Source organism: Centrocercus urophasianus, unplaced genomic scaffold (assembly GCF_019232065.1).
Source record: "Centrocercus urophasianus isolate 14NV4802_14NV808 unplaced genomic scaffold, USGS_Curo_1.0 seq_19, whole genome shotgun sequence".
Lineage (NCBI taxonomy): Eukaryota > Metazoa > Chordata > Aves > Galliformes > Phasianidae > Centrocercus > Centrocercus urophasianus.
Genome location: NW_024884744.1, coordinates 18600121 through 18618981, shown reverse-complemented (window position 1 = coordinate 18618981; position 18861 = coordinate 18600121). Strand labels below are relative to the sequence as shown.

The window sequence follows — 18861 nt, the reverse complement described above, 5'->3', positions numbered from 1 at the left end:
AGATTCAGTTTGCTTGTAGTCGGCTGTAATTTTAGCTGTATTCCTGCTATCTTATGTGCAGCTGTGATATGCACGTAGGAACCCTTTTTAGTCTTGTTGCATGAACTCATGTAACCCCTTTTGAGGGGAAAAAACCTGAGTCTATTGCTCTGGATGAACATAGAGCTGAGAATCACGTGCATGTTGGGTGACCATGGGTGTGGGAGTGCTTCCCAACAAGGGATTGTATTGGAGCTTCTAGCAGGTACATCCTTGGGTATGTTCAAGGCATCTGTGGTACAGAAAGGAGCTGCTGGCACTGCTGTTGGTTCCATTGGCCCAGCTGAAGAAGCCTCTGAGAGGACACTGCAAGGGGATTCCTGTCATCAGATGGTGACTGGCGTGTAAAAAAGTGTTTGTTCATCCCCCAAAAGTGTTTGTTCATCCCCCATCATCCTTCCTGTCCTGATTCCTTCAGGGATGTGGTGGGCAGCCTGGGGTGAGCTCTCCTGTTCTGCCCCTTGCTCTCCTATATCTTTATAGGTGGACTACACAGATTTCTGTGGGTTGAAATTGTCTGCTGTGCCCCTCAAGGGGAAACAGATGTTGGTGTTTTGTGTTTCATGTTTCTATTTCAATGGGAATAAACACCCTGCAAGTAGTGAAGCTGTCTGTAGGGAGGTCACACAGCTCTCCTCAAAGAGCAGTGGTGTTATGCAGGACAAGTGTCCTGGGGTGGGTCTAGGGATACTAAATGGTGGGAGGGATTTGCTGCTTTGCTGTCGCAGTGCTTGATGTACTGAGTGCTTTCATCTAGCACAAACAAGTCAAAAACACACAGCATCTTGTCCCAGTCTGGGTGTGCTCAGAATTGGTTTTGTCTAAAGGAAAATCTGAACCTGGTGGCATTTCCTGCATGAAGTGCAGTGACAGATCAGCTACGTGTAGGCTTCATCCCTGTGCCTTCCATGCCAAAAAGCCTCCAGCAAGTTTATACTTGTCAAATAAATATAACAGGGCTTCCAGGAAAACCACTTATCTCTCTTTCAGCCTTTTGTGGCTTGGTGCACCTGCTATTTGTATCCTGATTAATTACTGCCACAAATGATTACGTGGGACTGAGGCACAATTAGGATCAGCCTACAATTGTCCCTAAGAGGGGCATGGATGCTTTCACAGATGGTTTCCCTGTAGGATGAAGCTGGCCAGTGTCTCCAGCTGCATCCAAGCTATTTTGCGCTGTTAGTGTGGTGACTTTAATCTTTCAGTGCTGCACATTCAGGATGAGAGCATGTTGCCTTTCACTGAGCAGCAGTACGTGGAGGGAAGAGTCAAACATAGCTGTCAAGACCATGGGATCAGAGAACTTTCTTTGTAACCTGCCCAAATTGCAGAGCAGCAAACAGCGTTTTGGCCTTGATGTACCCATTATATTGGTTTTTATTTTGTGGGAACTGGCTGCAGTGTTTGTTCTGAGAGCTATGATTCTGTGAAAACAGAATGTTTGGGGAGTGGAGAGGATCAATTGCTGGCTGAGTCAGCTGCTGATCCAGGAGCAGCACAGCATAATTCTGGTATAGGTGTTTCAGTCCCTGTCACTGTGCCAGTGGGGAAAAGTCAGGAGGAGTCCTGTGGGACATGGAAAGACGTTGTTCAAAGCAGTTTCCAACTGGTACGTCCTGCTGTGCTTATAGGAGCTTCTTGCATGATAGGGGGGCAGGTATAGAAGGGCTGTGCCATTCTCTGCTAAAAGGAGGCCAGGAGATCTTTGGGGTGCTGTCCTCACGCCCTGAGCTGCCAGAGAACACACCTGAGAGGTGAATGCTGCAGGAATGGGGCTGTGCTGTCAGCTGTGCTGTTGCACAGGCAGCAGTACTGGTGTTCTCTCCCACCTGCCTGAGCTCAGCATGCTCAGACTGTTATGTTCCTTCCTGGGCTGCATGATGAAGGGAGGCTATCCCCTTTCTCTAAGCCCTTCCGAACGACGCAGACAAAGAGGCAGGAGAGTTCTGTATTGAGAGAGCACTTTATTGTGATACTCTGTGCAGTGTGGTAATCCCGTGGGGTTTGAGAAGTGCTGCTGTAGGAAGTATTTTTAGTCAAAGCCCTTAATGCTGTCTTGTGCTTGTAGTAATGCCTTAGCTCTGCTGTGTGTTGTATACCTGGGAAGGTGTGGGCTAAAGAGGAGGGAGGACAAACCATGGGTGGAAATCAGAGGCCCTGACAAGGTGGGGAGTGATGATGTCCAAAGCCCGGCCAGCAGCTCCAGCTGTACTCAAGCAGGGAGGTAATGCTGGCTGATACAGGCACCATTGTGTCAACTGGATTCAAGCGACAAAAAGGGGTAAGGTAGAATGTGATATTTAAATGTAACATATATGAAAATCAGCTTTAAATTTAAAAGCAAAGCCGGCCCATCTTGAGAGTGACCGTTTCATGATGTGGCCAAAGCGCTGTTTGACTTGGGGCCTCGGTTTCCATCACGAGAGCAAGAGCAGAGGTAGGAGTGAACTCTTGGTCCCACGGAAGTCGCCTGTGTGTCGAGTCAGTGATTTCAGGGGAGATGGAGTCCACCCTGGGCAATGGTGGTCCCCACGTGGTCAGGGGAATTTTCTGGTAAATCGAGTGCAGCTGTAGTGCCGGTGCCCCAGGAGGCAGGTGGGGTTAAGCGGCCTTGTCCCCTCCCGTGTAGCCCCCCTGCTCTAATGGTCATCTGTGTCTGGGTACAGGAGGAAGCCCATGAAAGTGGAGTCGTTGATGTTGTCGGCATAGACCCCGTTGTTGTCGCCCTCCCCATACACCTGGAGCCAGACTTCATCCCCCGAGCTGAGGTGCAGCAGGACGGAGCCGCTCGCTTGGTCGACGTTGTTCTTCTGGAACTGGTCGTAGGTGAAGATCACTGCCTTGTCCTTCTTGTAGAGGCTGACCTTGACGTCCGACATGTAGACCGTCAGGTGGTAGGCGAAGAAATACGTGCCGGGGATGCTGCAGAGGAACTTGCCGGTGCTGCTGTCGTAGTGGTTCTGCTCGTTGTAGAAGATCTTGGTGAAGCGGATGGGGACGTTGGGGTGGGGGGCTCGCTCCGTCAGCCCCACGCTGAAGGCGGAGCGGTACACGTAGGCGCTTTCACCCTTCTGCCCCTTCATCCCCATGTGTCCTGGAAATCCTCTCGGTCCTTCTGCACCTGTGGCACCCTTTTCACCTGTGTCACCTCTGGCACCTTGTAGACCTGGGAATCAGAATTTGGATTGGAATCTGTTTGTCCTTTTCTGCTACCCTGGTGCCAGAGTTGCAGAGTGGCCCGTGGCATCATGGCTGCCCAGCAGCATGGAGCCCAGTCTTCCCCCTGTAGGCAGGCTGGGTGACATCTGTGCCCAATGGTGTGGGACATCGCATCCCCACCCCCCAAGGTGTGCCAAGCTGCTGGTAGCTGTGTGTCTGGGGAATAATTGTTAATTGAAAAAACAGCCATCTACCTATCTTTTGCCATAGGCTGTGTAATCTCTATTGCTGGAGGCATTCAAAAGCAATCTGGACATGGTCAGCCACTGCTCGTGGGATGCACCCACCAGGCGTCATGTGTACTGGGCCTGGGGCTCATCCTGGGACTGCCCATGTGCTCCAGCATGTGTGTACCCCAAGCTCCTCACCAACCTGGTTCTCCTTTGTCCCCTTTTTGTCCATCTTTTCCATCCTTGCCATCCCTTCCAGGCAGCCCGTTGTGGCCAGGGTGTCCTGGTGCTCCTCCCATCCAGTTGGCACATGACATTTTGGGGTCAGTCTGGTCATCCTGGGCAGCCACCTCTGTGCCATGTAAAGCCAGCAGCAGCAGCAGTGAGCAAACAAGGAAGCCTGCTGAGCTCCTCATGGTGAGTTCCTGAAGTGGATAAGGGTTTTGTTAACTTCAGAGTTTTAAAGGAAGTAGAAGTGATGAAACCCCCCACACCTTCGAATACTAGCTAACTACAGGAGGCTGCAGTTTGAATCAACACGTCTGAAGGAAATTAATTCTGTGTACCTCAGTGGCTTTTCTGTGGTGTCACATCCAGTTAACAGAGCCAGGATGGGGCCTTAATAGCAGCAAGGATGTTGGCCCTGTAGCAAAGCCAGCAAGCAGAGAAGCGGGCTGGAGAGCTGCTCTTAGGTGCTCACTGACTGTGCTGCACTGGCATGGTGGGAACTCAGAACTAAGTTGGCAGGTTTGGGGATGTCTGGGAGTGGTTTCTGTGCAGAGTTCTGCTCAGTTAGCAGCAATGTGCTTGAACTTCCACCTGGCTGACTGAACAGTTGGTTGGGAGCACAGATTTGCATTCAAATCTCAAAAGCTTTGTTGCTGAAGGGTTGTTTTGTCGCTGTACCTACAGCATGAGTATGCAAACTCATACCCCCAGAGTAATGCAAACTTCCTCTTTTTGATTGTACTGAGTTATGGTACTGTTGTTATTTTTCCACCTCAATTGTGTTTTTGGATTGCAAGAGCGCATCTTGCACTGCTTCTGTATACCACAGAGTCATACTCTTCTTTAATTGAGCTGCTCTGCTCATCAGAGCACATTTGTCTGGAACTGGAGGGAACACACCGTGTTCAGCCTGACAGACTGTCCCAAGGCTCTCAGAAACTTGATGGGACCTTCACGTGCTTTAGATCATTCAGGAAATGGGTACCTACATCTCTTTGTTGCCCTGCTCCCCATGCAGGAATTTTTCCCTGGAATAAGATGCAGCCTGTTATGGGGAGTGGCATGCTGAGTAAGAAATGTGAATTACAGCATGGCCACTAGAGTGCCCTAGCTCTATAATTTTTGAGAGAAATGGTATTTCAGAGCAACTCTGTTGCAGAGTTGATTTTGTTTTTTTCTTTTGTGAACCACTTCAATGTCGTATTTTCAGAAGTTGCTCATCTATGGCATAGTGGCTTCAATGCAAGTTGAACTGCAAAGAGGTTACCATGAGTTTTGTTTCTGGATGTGACAGGGCTTTCAGGAAAGCTGAACAGCTGTGAACGGCTGTGGTTTCCCAGCTGTTGGGCTCCAACACTCCACGGTGGGAAGGAGGCCCCCCTGGGGGCACTTCTGGTGCTCAGAGTGCTGTCCCTCCCCTGCTCCATGTACTCCTCACTGCTATTCTTCTTGTTTGGGAAACAGCAATTCTTTGGCATGTAAATGTCAGTGGTGCCTTTTCAGAGAAGTAACAGGTAAACTAAGAAGATCTGGTAGCATTCAGTAAATACAGAGACTGCCACGAGAATTAAAGCTCACATGCATTATTGGAAGCGTATTCATTTAGCAGCAGAAATCAGAATATCACATCTAAGAACAATGTCATTCAGAATTGAAGTTTAATGCAGACACATGCACAAACTTGCTTCACAAAATGGTTCAAAAAATGCCATGTGTGCTTTCCACCTCCTCTGGCTCCCTCAAAGGGCGTTAGCTGGGCTCCTGGAGCCCTGTGCTCCTTTAGCAGTGCCTGCAGGCAGCACGGGCAGCACGCTCCTTGCTGCGGTCACAGCACCGAATTGCTCTGGGGCTCAGCCCTGGGTAGCACAGATTTGTGCCAAGGAGCAAAGCCAGTGCTGCTGGGGCTTCTTGCAGAAAGAACTGGCTCCAGAGGTGCCCCTGCAGTACCTCCACCAGAGCTATGGATTTTGTGTGCTGCTGTTCCTGACTGCTCTGGGTTGAGGAGTTTGGATCTGCAAACAGTGGTTCTGGAAACAAGAGTGTGGGGAGTGTAAAGGAGATGAGCAGTTCTTGGATTAAGATGATCATTATCTCTTCTGAGAATAAAGCTCAGAGAGGAATCTTCGTGTGATGGGGGGAAAGTTTGTGTGTGGTTCAGTCGAAAAGAAGAGCAAAGCCAGTATTTAGGAAGAGGGGAGAAAAGTCATGCTTACCGCTCCTGGGAGTCCTGGCTGTTGCTGCAGTCTCCTTAGGAATGGAGTCCGGACAGCACAGCACTGTCCCTAAGGGCACGATGAGCTGTTCGTTAAGATCCTCTATTTTCCATTTGCTGTTGCACTCACTGGCTTAACAGTTGGGTCTTGCCATTAACTTTTCCAGCCGTCACTTGTTTTTGGGGTCACTTATGCTGTTTAGTTCAGTGTCAGCTTGTGAAAGTATCCATAAGAAGAGAAAGAGCAGTTTGGGAATTTCTAGGAAATGCAAACAGAAGTGATGTTTTGGGGAAGTCAGTGCCTGAAAGCTGGCTTGTCTGAGGCTCGACTGTTCCAGGTGCCTGTGAACAGCCACTGCTCTGGGTAACTTGGAAGACTTTTCTGCAGCTGATGGAGAAAGGGCGTTTACGGGCTTGTATTAACACATTCGGATGTGTGTGACTTTTTTTTTTGTTCCAGTGTGTTCATAAATGAATCACTGTGTGAGAAGTTTGTGCTTCTCCTTTCAGCAGCTGGAACTGCTGCTGCACCAAAGAAGGGAATCGCTGGGATGAGGCGGTGCTGGCAGAGCTGCACTGCAGACAGAGCTGGGCAAACAGGCTGCCTCCTGCACGCGGCAGGGCTCGTGGCAATCTGAAAGCTGGCTGTCTGGGGGAAGGCAAGGATGTGTGTAATAAATGATTTTCTGATGTATAGGCATGGGATTCAGCTAGGGAAAAGAGTTGTAGTGTTAAGGAACAGAGTGAAACAGGGTGGAGCCATCACTGAGCTGCTTGTTTGCTTTCTTCCCTATTTTGGTTGAGCTATTGGTCCAGCATTTGAAGAATTTGAACTTTTTTTTTACTTGACAGTAATTTTTCCAGGCAGGGTGAAGATTCAAATCAGTCCTCTCTCATCCAGTAACAAAGAGCATAGAACTGGTTGGTTAGCTGACTCTCCCTGACTGGGATCTAGGCAGATTTCAGCTCCCAGCCTTCATCAGCCTTATGCTCAGCCTGGCCTTGCTTGCTCTTTTAGGTCCAATCCCAGCCAGCAATGATGGACAGTGGACTGGAGCTTCTCCTTTGAATTAAAAATAAGCTTGGAGTTATATATAGCCATCTACAAAAGCAAAGCAGGACGCTCATTGTCAGCCAGGCTTGGCACGGTCTGCACTGCTGCGGCTCGAGGACTGAGCACTGTGCCCCAGGGACGCCTGCTCCGAGCTGCCCTGCCCTGTGCCCTCGTCTTCTCCACCACCCTGGATACAGCACGTACAAGAGACAACAACCCTTGCTTTGCTAGAAACAGCAAACGCTGTTTATGTCGTCCAGCAGGCAGGCTGACAGGCTGTAAAATGCTATTTTGGTGCAGCCCGTGGACGGATGGAGCACTGTGCAGGAGCATGGATGCCAATCTGTCAGCCCTTCCCGTACGCACAGATGGGCTCTTCCCATGCTGCGGCAGGTAGCTTGGGCAGGGGCACTCCTGCTAGGCTCTGGCAGCAGTGTGTCCCCTTCCTTGGGGATCACAGACAAACTTCCCCGGCCCCACGGAGTGCTGCTTGACTCCTGGCAAGGGCCTTTGGCGCACTGGTGCTTCTCATGCCAAAAAGGGACATTGTGATGTGTTTGTTCAGACCCTGCCAGCTCCTACCCGCTCCCATGCAGGCTGGCAGCTGAGCCAGGTACTGCTCCTTTCAGCACAGCCCAGTTGTGTCCAGGATTTGTTCTGTGGCAGGGAGCAGAAGACAAAGTCAGAGATCTGGTGTGCAGCGTGCCCCCCAGTCCAAACCATCCCACTGAGCTCTCGCAGGATTTGTCCATCCTGTTGCAATGACTGGTGAGGCACTGCCACAGCTGCCCAGGGAGGTGGGATCACCATCCCTGAAGGTGTTCCAGAGCTGTGGAGATGTGGCACTGAGGGATGTGGTCAGTAGGTATGGTGGGGAGGGCTGGGGTTGGACTTGGGGATCCGAGGGGTCTTTTCCAATCTGGATAATGGTTCTAAGATGCAGTGAGAGCTGCCAACCCTGGCAGCAGGTTATCCTGCAGCCTGAGGCCCATCTGTATCCACTCAAACACATGGTTAAGAGCAGACAAATTATTCATGAATTATTTCTGACTAACATAAGCATGGAGAAGAGCAGCTTTTTCTGCAGACGTGAATTTCCTTATTGCCCTGCTAGCTGTGAGTTTTGGACAATAGATGGAGCTAAGAGCCCTGGTGGCCTGGATCCTGTGTGCTGAGCTTTGGCAGTGCCAGAGTGAGGGGCTTTGCTCAGCTCTGAGTGGAGTCAGGCGGGGAAGGCAGAGGGCTGGAGAGTGGCCATGGACATGGATAAACCATGTGGTGGGGATGTGGTTTTGGTGGGAATGCTGGGGCAGCTGCTGGTGGTGCCTGCCAACAACCCAGCCATCCCCGTGCAGTCCTTCCTGCAAGATCACATCCTCCTATCTCTTTTCTTCCTGTTGTGTAAATGTACGGGGGTCATTTTTGGCCACCATCGTTTTTCCATTTGCTCAGGTATCGACCGAGGGCTGCAGGCTCCGGTGCCCTGTGCCATGCATTAGCTGCCTCCCACTCTCTGCAGCACGATCAATGAGGTTTTACAGCATGCCTTTTTGGCAGGGTGGTTTGCAGGCACCGGTGAACATCCCTGGGAGCTCTGACAAAGGGAGGCATGAGGGAGTTGCAGCTCTCCCCCTGGGCAGCGCTTTGGGCAGCAGGTGGGATTTCAGGTCAGAAACCCATCTGCACCCAGCTTCCTTGTGTTTGGCTCCATTTTGGGACTGAAGTGTCAAACCTGGGAGAAGTCACTGGAACAGCTTCAGGCTAGGCTTGCCAATGGAAACAGGATGTCAGCTTTTTTCCATGAGGTGGCAGGGTGGTGGAGCATCACAGCGAGCAGAGTCCCAGCGCTGCCCTGCGCTGGCTCACACAGCTGCTGATTCCTTGCTGTGCTTCTGGCACAGGTTTAAGCTTGTTTTGCATCAGTGCAGTGATTCTTTCCACTTAGACTGCCTCGGGTAAGGTTGGGCTTAGAGACAGGGCTTAAATCCTTCCACCTCCTCTGTTCTCTTTTCTCTGGCACTTTACTGCATATCACTGCTGTGTCACCCCTCATGTACCGTGGTACGTGGTGGTAGGGTGGGTGGCTGGGATACTAGCCTGCTTTATTTTGGAGCTGTTTACCCAGGATAGGGCCCTCCTCATCCCTATTGATCCCCTCATGATGGTGTCACTGCAGCCGGGGGAACCTGCATGCCACAGCACAGTGCTGGCATGTTACAAACAGCTTTGTAACAGTACTGCAGCCCCATCTAAATAACCCACAACACTGGCCAAATTCAGTGATTTTTGCTTCAAAGCACAGTAAGGTGCTAAAGGAGAACAGTGTGCATCTGTCTCCCATTGCTGACAAAGTCTAATGACCTAGAAGCAAGGACAGGGTTAATGACAGGAATCTTACATTGTCTGCAAAATGAAATATTATTGTGGAGTATGAGTGATGCATATTTCATCATGGAGCTGTAAAACTGATCAGGAATGAGAGCTGTAAGTTTTTGCTTTGGGCTTTTCAGGGTGTAAATCAGCACAAAGCTCCTTGGGAAGTTGTACAGGCTGCTGCATCCATGACATTTTTTTGTGGGGTGTTTCTTTATGCTCAGGAGAAAGCATTTATGGTTGCTGCAGAGCTAAAGCAAGGCCTATGATGTCTTCGATTATTCATTTTTGTAAGTGCTTGTTCTGACTCATAACAGCCAAAACCACACTTTGACCTGCGTTAGCAGTAAATTGTTCTATTTTTGCTGGAATCGAATTGCTTTGTTCCTGCTGCAGACCTTCCCTCCCTTTCACAAGGAAGACAATTGAGTGACGAGCCTGTAACGAGTTGCTCTGGGCTATTCCAGCTCTTTGAGTTCTGCTGGTTTGGAAAGCACCTGCTGGCTTCCAGCCCAGCTGTGGCATCTTGTGCCCTGCCTGCCAGCAGGCTGGGAAGGCTGAGCAGCGTATGACCACTGCACAAACAGCAGCAGACTTGGTAGGATCTGGGGTGGGTGCATTCAGAGCACAGTGAGCACCACAGTGGGCTGTGCTTAGGTAGAAGCACAGTAGGTAAAGGCTCATTTCCAACGTGTTTTTCCCTGCATGGTGGCGTGGTGCTTGGCCACAGGGAAGCCAATGCTGAGAGCCTAAGCGCAGCCTATCTGGGCTCAGCCCTGCATCCGTGCTCACAGGGAGACCCCGCAAGGCTGAAGGCTCCTCTGCAGGAAGGTGTGCTTCCTGGTGCTCCTTTATAGGATTTTAATATGGTTTGCATGTCGGCACGCTGCCCGCAGCCTCCTCACTGTGCTGTTTTCTGTGGATTAGGTTCAACGGTATAAATTCACCTCTTTTTATACTTATAATCCCTGCGAGAGTAGTGACTTTAATAGAGACTGTTCTTTCTCTCTGCTTTGGCAAAGCAAGTGCCAGCTCCCTGCTGTGCCTCTTCTCAGACGATGCAGACGTTCTCCGAATAGCAGAGGGGGGGGGAAAAAAACCAACAAAAAAAAAGCCTGAGTTGTTTCTTTTTTCAGATGGCTACACACAGCTGAAAAATCCCCTTTCCCTTTCTGACTTGTGTTTGCTCAGTTACTAGGGGCTCAGCGGCTGGGGCACAGCCTGCCTCCCACGGCTGTGTGTGCTGCCGCTTGGCTCTGTGTCTGCAAATATTGTCACCCAGCTGCAACGCCACCGATCATTGCTCACAGCTTTGCAAGCTGCTCTGGTTTGTGATGAGCCTGCAAACGTCAACATACGTTTGTCAGAGATAATCAGGCCACTTCTGTGCACAGTGGCTCTGGCGTCTCTTTTGTTTGAGGGCTTTCCACCTTCCTCTCAGTGTGTGGTGCCTTTTCCACTGCCTCTAGAAATAATTGACTTGTCTTGGTTGTTTTCTGCATCTGTTTGCCATGGCAAACTGCTGCTGCCCCAAGGCACTGACCTAAAGGAATGTTCTTCTTTCTCTCTTCTGTTCCTTTTACATAGCTTCTCTACGTTTGCTCGTTGTTCTTGCTCTCCTATGCTGCTCACCTGGTGGCTTTTTCCCCCTTCCTTCTGCATGTTCATAATATGTTATTTGCAGCCCATCTCGAGCAGAACACGAACCAAAAAACATCTGGGTTTCATTTTCCACTTCCAGTTTTAAATGCCAGCACAGATTATTTTACAGTATGATGAGAATTTAAAAACAGGTAGGCTAAGAACCACTGGGGAAAAGATGTGTCCAAGGAACGTGGGTAGGAAGTGGTCTGAGCTGCAGCTCATCTGCATCTGCACATCCCAAAGCTGCTTCTGCAAACCATTTGGGGTTTTGGTTCTGTCCCACCATAACTTGCTGCCACTCTGGTCTCCCCAACAGGAACTTCAGGGTGGTGGTGTCCCCTGTGCCCTGCTCCCAACTCCCAGAGCAAAGCCTTCAGTTCCCACCTGTCACCACAGACATGTCTATGCTAAGCATGGGGACGTTTCCTGTTTTGCATACTTGCTTGCTCTGAACACAGGGGGAAGGATCTTTGTCTTTGAGCCATGTATTTCAACCCTTTCTTCAGGTTCTGTTTCTCAGTGTGTGCATATCAGAGGGGCAAGATGGGCTCACAGCCTCTCTGTGTCACTGAGGACAGCTGGGCACCCATCTCCTGGCACCCACCTCAGCCCCCAGTGCTGCAGGCAGCTACAGAAGATGTTCCCCTCTGCCTGCCCTGCAGGCTGGAGAGCAGTGCCTGGCATGCCCTCAAGAGGGGTCACCACGCCGCCCAGTTTCTCCACAGCAAAACTCTGTAGTTATTTTCACACTTGTGAAACCAGCCTCACTTCTTGCAGATCCAGCAGCCTGCAGGTAGGATGCTGGTTTAGCCTTGTTGCCATCACTTGCATGCTCCTTCTCACAGCTTCCTGCTTTTCACTCGGTTTGGGTTTTGCAAACACTTCCCTGCCCTGTTCCTCTGCTGTGGTGTCACCCTGCCTTCCCACCCTTACCCTAAGCCCCCTGCATGACTCCTGCTCTTTTCCCATGTTCTAGCGATGCCTTCATTCCTGTTACATTTCTAAGCCTGGAAAGAAGGAGTCATGGAGTGATGTGACATCCCTGTGTGTCATCAGCAGTTTTGTTGTGTGCCTGCAGTTGCAGTGGAACCAGTTCAGCTACAATTATGCTGGTCATCAGTGGCTGAGGATTTGGTTCCTGAGTACACGGTCCCACCCAGTTCTGCCTGTGCTGTAAACAGAAGGAAAAGCTGCAAAAAGATGTATTTTGTGGAAACACAGAGGAATGGCATATACCTCAGCCTTTTGAAGTCTGTTGGCCTGTTTCTAGTTCACTAAAATGACTTCGTTTCTTGAAAGTAAGGAGAGGGCTGGTAGGAGACTGGGTATGGATGGAGGCAGTGCTGGCACCCCTGGGCAGGGAGGGCAGGGTGGTAGCAATGGGGAAGGAAGCAGCTGCAATATTAGATGTGGTGTCTTGAGAGGTTTCTCAGCCTCCCTGCATCCGGTCAGCTCAGCCAGGCTCCTACATCTCTGCACACACATGCACCAGCTGCAGGTAAAGTGATGCTGTGGCTGCTCTTCTTCCTTCTTTCTGCAGGAGGCACTTTGTGTTGAAATTCTGTGTTTTCCTGATTACATTACATCATTGCTTTCTGTTTGTGCTTTCAGGATTTCATAAGTTGATGGCAGTGCTGCCAACCCCATTAATCCTTTGGGGAGCCCTTTGTGTTATGGCACAGAGCTGCCAGAGTAGCTCTGTCTGCATATCACCAACGGCAGGTGCTGACAGCTGGATGAAGTTCCATCACAGCCACAGCACAGAGCCGTTCCCCTTCCTGTGGAAGATGTGTCCCCCAAAATCTTCAGAAGATGGCCACCAACTTTGTTGTCCCAAAAGCTGTGCAAACCACTAACCTGCTGGTCTGAAAAACTGTGGATGTGTGGGAAATAAAACAGAGCCCTGCAAGGAAGCATTTCTTGCCACAGGCCTGGGCTGGAGAACTCTTCTCTCATCCAAGGGAATCCCCCCTGCTTATCCCTGAGCTCCCAGGCTGCTGGCTGTGACCCACGGACGACCTCCTCGTCCAGCAGTGTGGCTGTGGGACTTCTGGTCTGCAGGAAACAAGCTTGTAAAGAATTAACTGCAGGTCCTTGTGGAGAAATATGCGTCCTCATGGAGAGGTACATCCTCCCTGTCCCTGTGCGCTCCTGACAGCTCTCCCAGGAACACCCCAGCTGTGTTCAGTGTTACCCCAGCCGCTTTACAGCTTGGACAGAACTGGACTTTTCTTCCAGCAAGATGCCCCCGCTGCAGATATTTAAAGATGTTTCAGTTACACTGTAAACTTAACCTCCCTACAAAGTGGCTTTCAGCTGCTGGCAGGTTCTGTAGCAGCAGCAAAGGCCTCATGTTCCCTACATGCTGTTCTGCAGCCTCCAAACGCTGCCTTCTTTTCAGCAGAAGAGGATGTCCTTGTTTGCTAGGTTATCAGGGCTGATGGACTTTTCTGGCCTTAAGCATGGTGATCACACAGTGCTGGGGGAGATAAGTCATTCATATTTTTTTGTTAGGTTTTAAAATATACAGGTTCCTCTTTTCCCATTTTCTTTCCCATTTCTTACTTGCAAGGAGCCAAAACCAGCAGCAGCATACATCGCCCTGCTGGGATGCCATTTACAAGGATTGTCTGGATGTTAATTGTCTAGATGTGGACACTCACCTGTGTGAAGACAGCAAAGGAAATGATGGCTGCAGCTGGATGTGTGCTGGTTTTACGTGAACTGAAGCATGGCATGAGAAGCAAGGCTGGGCTGCTCTCACCTGCATGCTGATGAACGCACTGCTCTGCTGAGCTGCTAGCAAGCCCAGTTCCAGCCCTCGTTCTGCTCCAGGAGCTGACAGGAGCAAGGTGCCAGCCTGCACCCACCACCTGTGCAGGCAGAAGGTGAGGAAAATCTGGTCAACAGGCTCAGTGCTAAGCTCTTCCCTAAGCAGAATCCTGGCCTCAAGTGAGATTTTTCCTCCTCGTGCTGCAACCCGGTGACACAGAATTTTCCAGCAAAAAAGGGATCCGCCTTTTATTTTTTATTAAGCTGGGGCTGTGTGTAGACTTGCATTTGTAATGTTGTCTGCAAGTGCAATCCGAGACAATTGAACCTTCCTAGTTGTTGCTGGGTATATGCAGTGTGCCAGCAGGGATTAAGATCCCTCCCCATGGCTGTTGCTGCCCAGGGTCTGCCATTTCTCCACCCGTTAAATGTGCCACATTTATTACTGAGTGCTTACAGCACAACAGTGAGAGGAGACAAATACAAAACGGGCACAATGAGGCTCTCATAGCCTCCCTTGGCTCCAGGAGCTGGATTGAGCTGGCCAAGGAGGAAACAAAATGGCTTAACTGCTGTTTTTCTTTACTTTTGCCCAGAAAGTGTACCCAAGGGAATGCGGACTGTAGGAAGCATCTTGCTCTTACGAGGATGCAGCAGGGACAAACCCTGTTTCTTCAGGGCAAAAACTCGGCCAATGGGGTACGTAAATAAACAGTGGCAGCCTTCTGTGGGAGCAGCTGGATGTGGAGGCTATGGGAGACATGTGGACATGCCATGGCATCAGGGATGGTAGAGCACAGTGATGTCATTGATAGGGACAAGCTGGGCAGACTGGCGCTGCCAAATGCAGATGGAAGCAAGGGAGATGAGTAAAGCTTTCAGTATATAACAGACTGCCACACAGCACAACAATAAACTGCTCTTCATGCCCTCTGGGAACAGAGGAGAAATTGCACTAACAGAGATTTTGGAAAGAGAGTGGGAGAAGCTCTCCAAGCGTAGGGTGATTCAGCCCTGGCAAAGGCGCAGGTTGCGACATGTCCATCAGTGGCTGCTGGCAAGGCAGGGCTGCAAGGGGCAGCGAGGGTGGACAAAAGGGATTTGGGCTAGGGGTGCTTCTGATCTCCCACTTCTATAGCTGCTTTCACTGCCCTGAGGCCAGACCTTCGAGGAGAGGTTTCCTGCCGTTGCACAAAGTGCAGCCACCTGTGCAGGTCCACGCGGTGGCAGCTCGGTGTTCATCGGGCTGTGAAAGCTTTAAACAAAGGAATTGAAAATGAGACTGAATATAAATAGAATTCGGGACCACCTCGATATGCCTCTCCAACGAGTTCACGAGGATTTTGGAGTTTAATAAGAGCACGTTCCTCTTCCAGTGAGGCAGATAAGATAAAGGAGTGCCTGCTCCCCCGCGGTCACCCTGCCATTGCTGCGCTGCTGCGGCGCGGGAGGAGGGCGCCAACAAAGGGCTGGCACGGCTTTGTTCCGCTAAAGAGCGCGGCACAAGGTAGGGATGGAGCCAGGCGAGGCAGCGCCCTGCATCCCCCGCAGCGGATCCGGCCGCCCCCGGGCAGGGTGGGGTAGGTGGGTGAGGTTCCCCGCGGAGTGGATCGCTTCCATTCATCTTCCCGTTCTGTAACGCTTCCAGAGCCGGGGGAAAGCTTCTCTTTTCCGTGGGTGGTCCCCTTCCTTCCTCTGGCCGAGTGGGGTGGAAGTCTGCGAGCAGCGGGAGCGGGGCTGCGCGGTGCCGGGAGGCGGGGGCGTGCAGCTTGCCGGCCGTCTGCGAGCTGCTCTACCGGGGGGCACTGGGGGCTGTGGGGTGGCCGAGGGTCCACGAGTGGCGCGGCAAGGAGTGCACGGGTTCCGACCTGGGCTTCCCGGCAGGGACTTACAAACTCAGCCCGGCCTCAGGTCCCGTGGGTCTGGCACGGAGGTTGAAGATGGGTCGGTGCTGCAGGGCTGTGGTTTGGCAGGAGACGGTGTGCTTTGCAAGCGGGACTTGGTTCCTGCTTGCTCAGAAGGGGAGGCAGCTCTGCCAGCGTTCTCTGCGTTTATGATATGGGCAAGCTCACGGGCAAGATCACTTTTGCTTCCCCAAAGGCATGTGGGCAGGGAACGGCGTAGTAGCCACAAAGACATTTCTGGGGGAAGACGGGAAACTGCCCCCCACCTCCCGCAGCCCGGCCCAACAGGACCCCCGTGCCAGCACATCGCTTTGCCCCAGCACCACTCCCAGCGCGGCACGGGGACCTGGCGATGCGCAGCGGCAACAAAGGGGCGGTGGAGCAGGTGCCGGGAGGGCGGGGGCAGGGGTAGTACCGGGGGGGGGAGGTTGCAGTACCGCCGCCGGCAGCGCGGCCCCGCAGTGCCCGTCGGCCCGGGTGCGTGCTTGCAGCGCGGGGAGGAGCGCGCCCTGCCCCCGTGAGCGCCGGGCCGCTGGCGAGCGGAATGCGGGACCGTGAGTATTGCGGGAGCGGAGCCGGTGCGATGGCCGGAGACGGGCGGGACCGCGGGGAGGGAGAGCGATGCGTTCTCGGCGATGCCGCTCGCTGGCGCGTCCTTCCGAGGCCGTGCTATCGATGAGAAGTGCCGCTCTCGCTGGTAGGTCCGTAAGTTCGGGTCCGGGAGCGGCGGCGGTGCCCTGTGCTCAGGGAGGACCGTGCGGCCATCTCCTCCACCTGGTTGGGTTGCTCCCCGTGCAGGCGAACGTGCGTCTGCGAGGCTCTCATAAAACGGAGGTGCGTTATCGTTGTTCCGAGGGCAGTTTTTTTTTGCGGTCGGAGTAAGCAAGTGTGTGAGTTTGTGGTGGTTGCTGACAGTTCTGTACTGCGGGGACTGGAAATGAATGTGAGGACGAGTCCTAGAATGAGGCTGCCGAGGGTGCGGTAATTAACGGCAGAGGGGACGCAGCTTGTGATGCTCCAGAGCTTTGGCTGCGTCTTTAGTGCTGAGGACGCAGAGCCGGAGCCCACCTGGAGCTGCCCTCCCTGGTCTGTGGTGCTCGAGGTGCGTCCCTCTGCTCTCATGAGCCGCCGACCCGGGGCACCGGCAGCTGTGTCAGGCAGGGAGGGTGCACCGGGGTCACGGTCCTCCTGGTTCTCCTTCCTCCGTACGGAAGGGCTGAGCAGCACGTGCAGCCCCGGGGGGAAAATGTCGTTTCCCTGTTCTCAGTTCGGCATTTGTAAAGATGACAACGAAAGATCTGACAGTATTGCTTTGATGATGCTGTGTGACATGCATTGGCCTCTTTCGTAGCCCTTGGCGTTGCTGGAAGTATGCAAATCCCAGTTCTGCAAAGGATGAGCAACCAGAGAGTGTTATGAATTGGTCTGTCCTAACACAGCCCTCCTTCAGTTGCTCACCTTCATCCCACTTCTGGAGCTCAGGAGGGATGACGTTGCTGAGCATGGGAAGGAACTCTGCACCAGAGATCATCGTGTGTGCAGAGAACGTTGGAGGTGAATTCCTCACTGCTTCAGGTGTGCCTGGAGTTGGTGCTGCTCAACGATGTGCCTGGGTGTGTGAGCTGGAAATGGTGCCTTTGAATGCTCCTTTAGTTATAATTGCGCTGATTAAAGATCCAGGACATGAAAGGAGGTGCTCTCAGTTTGAAGTGCTCTTAGATATCTAGCCAGCGGGAGTCACTGTTATCAGATATGCTGTGTAATTAAAAACCTTGGAAAAACTTACTTAAGGCATTTGTTTATGGATAAAATTCAGGTTCATTGACTTTTTTAGTCACACTCAACCTCTGGTGAGGTGTGAATCACAGAGTTGAATGGGACCATTGTGTCCAGCAATTGTGCTGCATCAGTTCCTGCTTTAAGGTAATGCTTAAGCACGTTGTTATCTTTTATGATAATTTCAGCTCTGCAGTTTACAGAACTGCCGATAACAGGAAGAGGTGTCTGTGTATGGGCTTCCCACCGTGTGCCAGTAGGCTGCACGTGCTTCTCCAGTTGTGTTTAGGGATGCCAGCTTTGGGAAAGCTCCTTTGGAGTGTGCACATGGAATCACAGAACGTCCCAAGTAGGAAGAGACCCATAAGGATCATTGAGTCCAACAGATAATGATGTTTTCATCTGCAGACATAGGGTATCATATAGAATTTGGCTCCTAGGAGCTCATGTGTAGGAACGCATGGCTGAGCATCTCCAACCTGTGGAAGCTCTGTCCTCTGGGGCTTTGTCCTTGCAGGCCCTGGGTGGTGCAACCTCTGGCTCAGGTCTGCCCATCCCTTGGCAGTGCCTGGCAAATTCCTGCTGTGCTTCTGCCTCGTGTTGGGTGTCTGAAGGCACAGCCCTGCCAACATGCTGTCAGATGATGCTAAATACTTGCTCATGATCTGCTGCTCACGAGTTACCAGAACCTATATCCTAAAAAAACAAACAAACAAACAAACAAACAAACAAACAAGCTGCTCATTCCTGTGTCCTTGTGAAAAAGGGCTTTTTGTGAGATATTTGTTTAAAGTAGAAATTGCACAGATGATCTCCCTCGTGCCAGCAGGATGCTGAAGGGCAGGGAGCCTACACTTTGTCCCTTCTGCTCCTGTGCCCTGGGTGCCCTTGCTTGGAGCGCTGCCTCTGAACAGGACCTGGCAGCTGCTGGGATGCTGAGCTGAGCACTTGGTCCTGCTGCCTTTGCAAATGCACAGCACAGCTTCTGAGTGTGTGTTCAGACACTGAGCAGGGAAGGCATCTCCAAGGCGATCTCTACCTGATGCCTGCTGGGTTGGTGGAAGGGATGCAGGCATTCTGCAACACTCAGTCCCTCCCCAGGGGCACAAAGTATTAGGGCTGTGCACAGCTGTTTGGGTGAGGCCTGGTTTGAGTCCAGGCTGCCACGTGCACCTTGCGTGCAGATGTGCTCTTAGCAGCTCCCTGGTACTGGTGTGTGTGCGTGTCCTGCAGCCCTGGGTGTGGCTGAAGCTCCTGACCCTCGGAGAAGCTGGAAACAGTCTCCTGTCATAAACTGTACATCTGTTCCTGCTTATGGTGAGTGGAGCGGTTTGCGTTTTCAGCTGTAAAACTTTGCAGAAAAGTGGATAGAGAAATACATGCTCTGTGTTCTGTCTTTTCTTCTGTACCGTTGTAACGCTGCATCTGCTGGTTAGCAAATCAAAGGTGTGCAGATCAGATTTTCTG

The 18861-nt window shown here is 51.7% G+C and overlaps 1 protein-coding gene across 1 annotated transcript; it reads right to left on the bottom strand.

Moving 5' to 3' along the window:
- Positions 1 to 1991: 1991 nt before the first annotated feature.
- ADIPOQ (adiponectin, C1Q and collagen domain containing) lies at positions 1992 to 6334 on the bottom strand. Its single transcript, XM_042820753.1, has 3 exons — positions 5873 to 6334; positions 3634 to 3856; positions 1992 to 3208 (listed from the first exon to the last, which is right to left on the bottom strand). The coding sequence occupies exons 2-3, from the start codon at positions 3845 to 3847 to the stop codon at positions 2682 to 2684; spliced, it is 741 nt and encodes a 246-aa protein (XP_042676687.1). The 5' UTR covers positions 3848 to 3856; positions 5873 to 6334; the 3' UTR covers positions 1992 to 2681.
- Positions 6335 to 18861: the final 12527 nt, after the last annotated feature.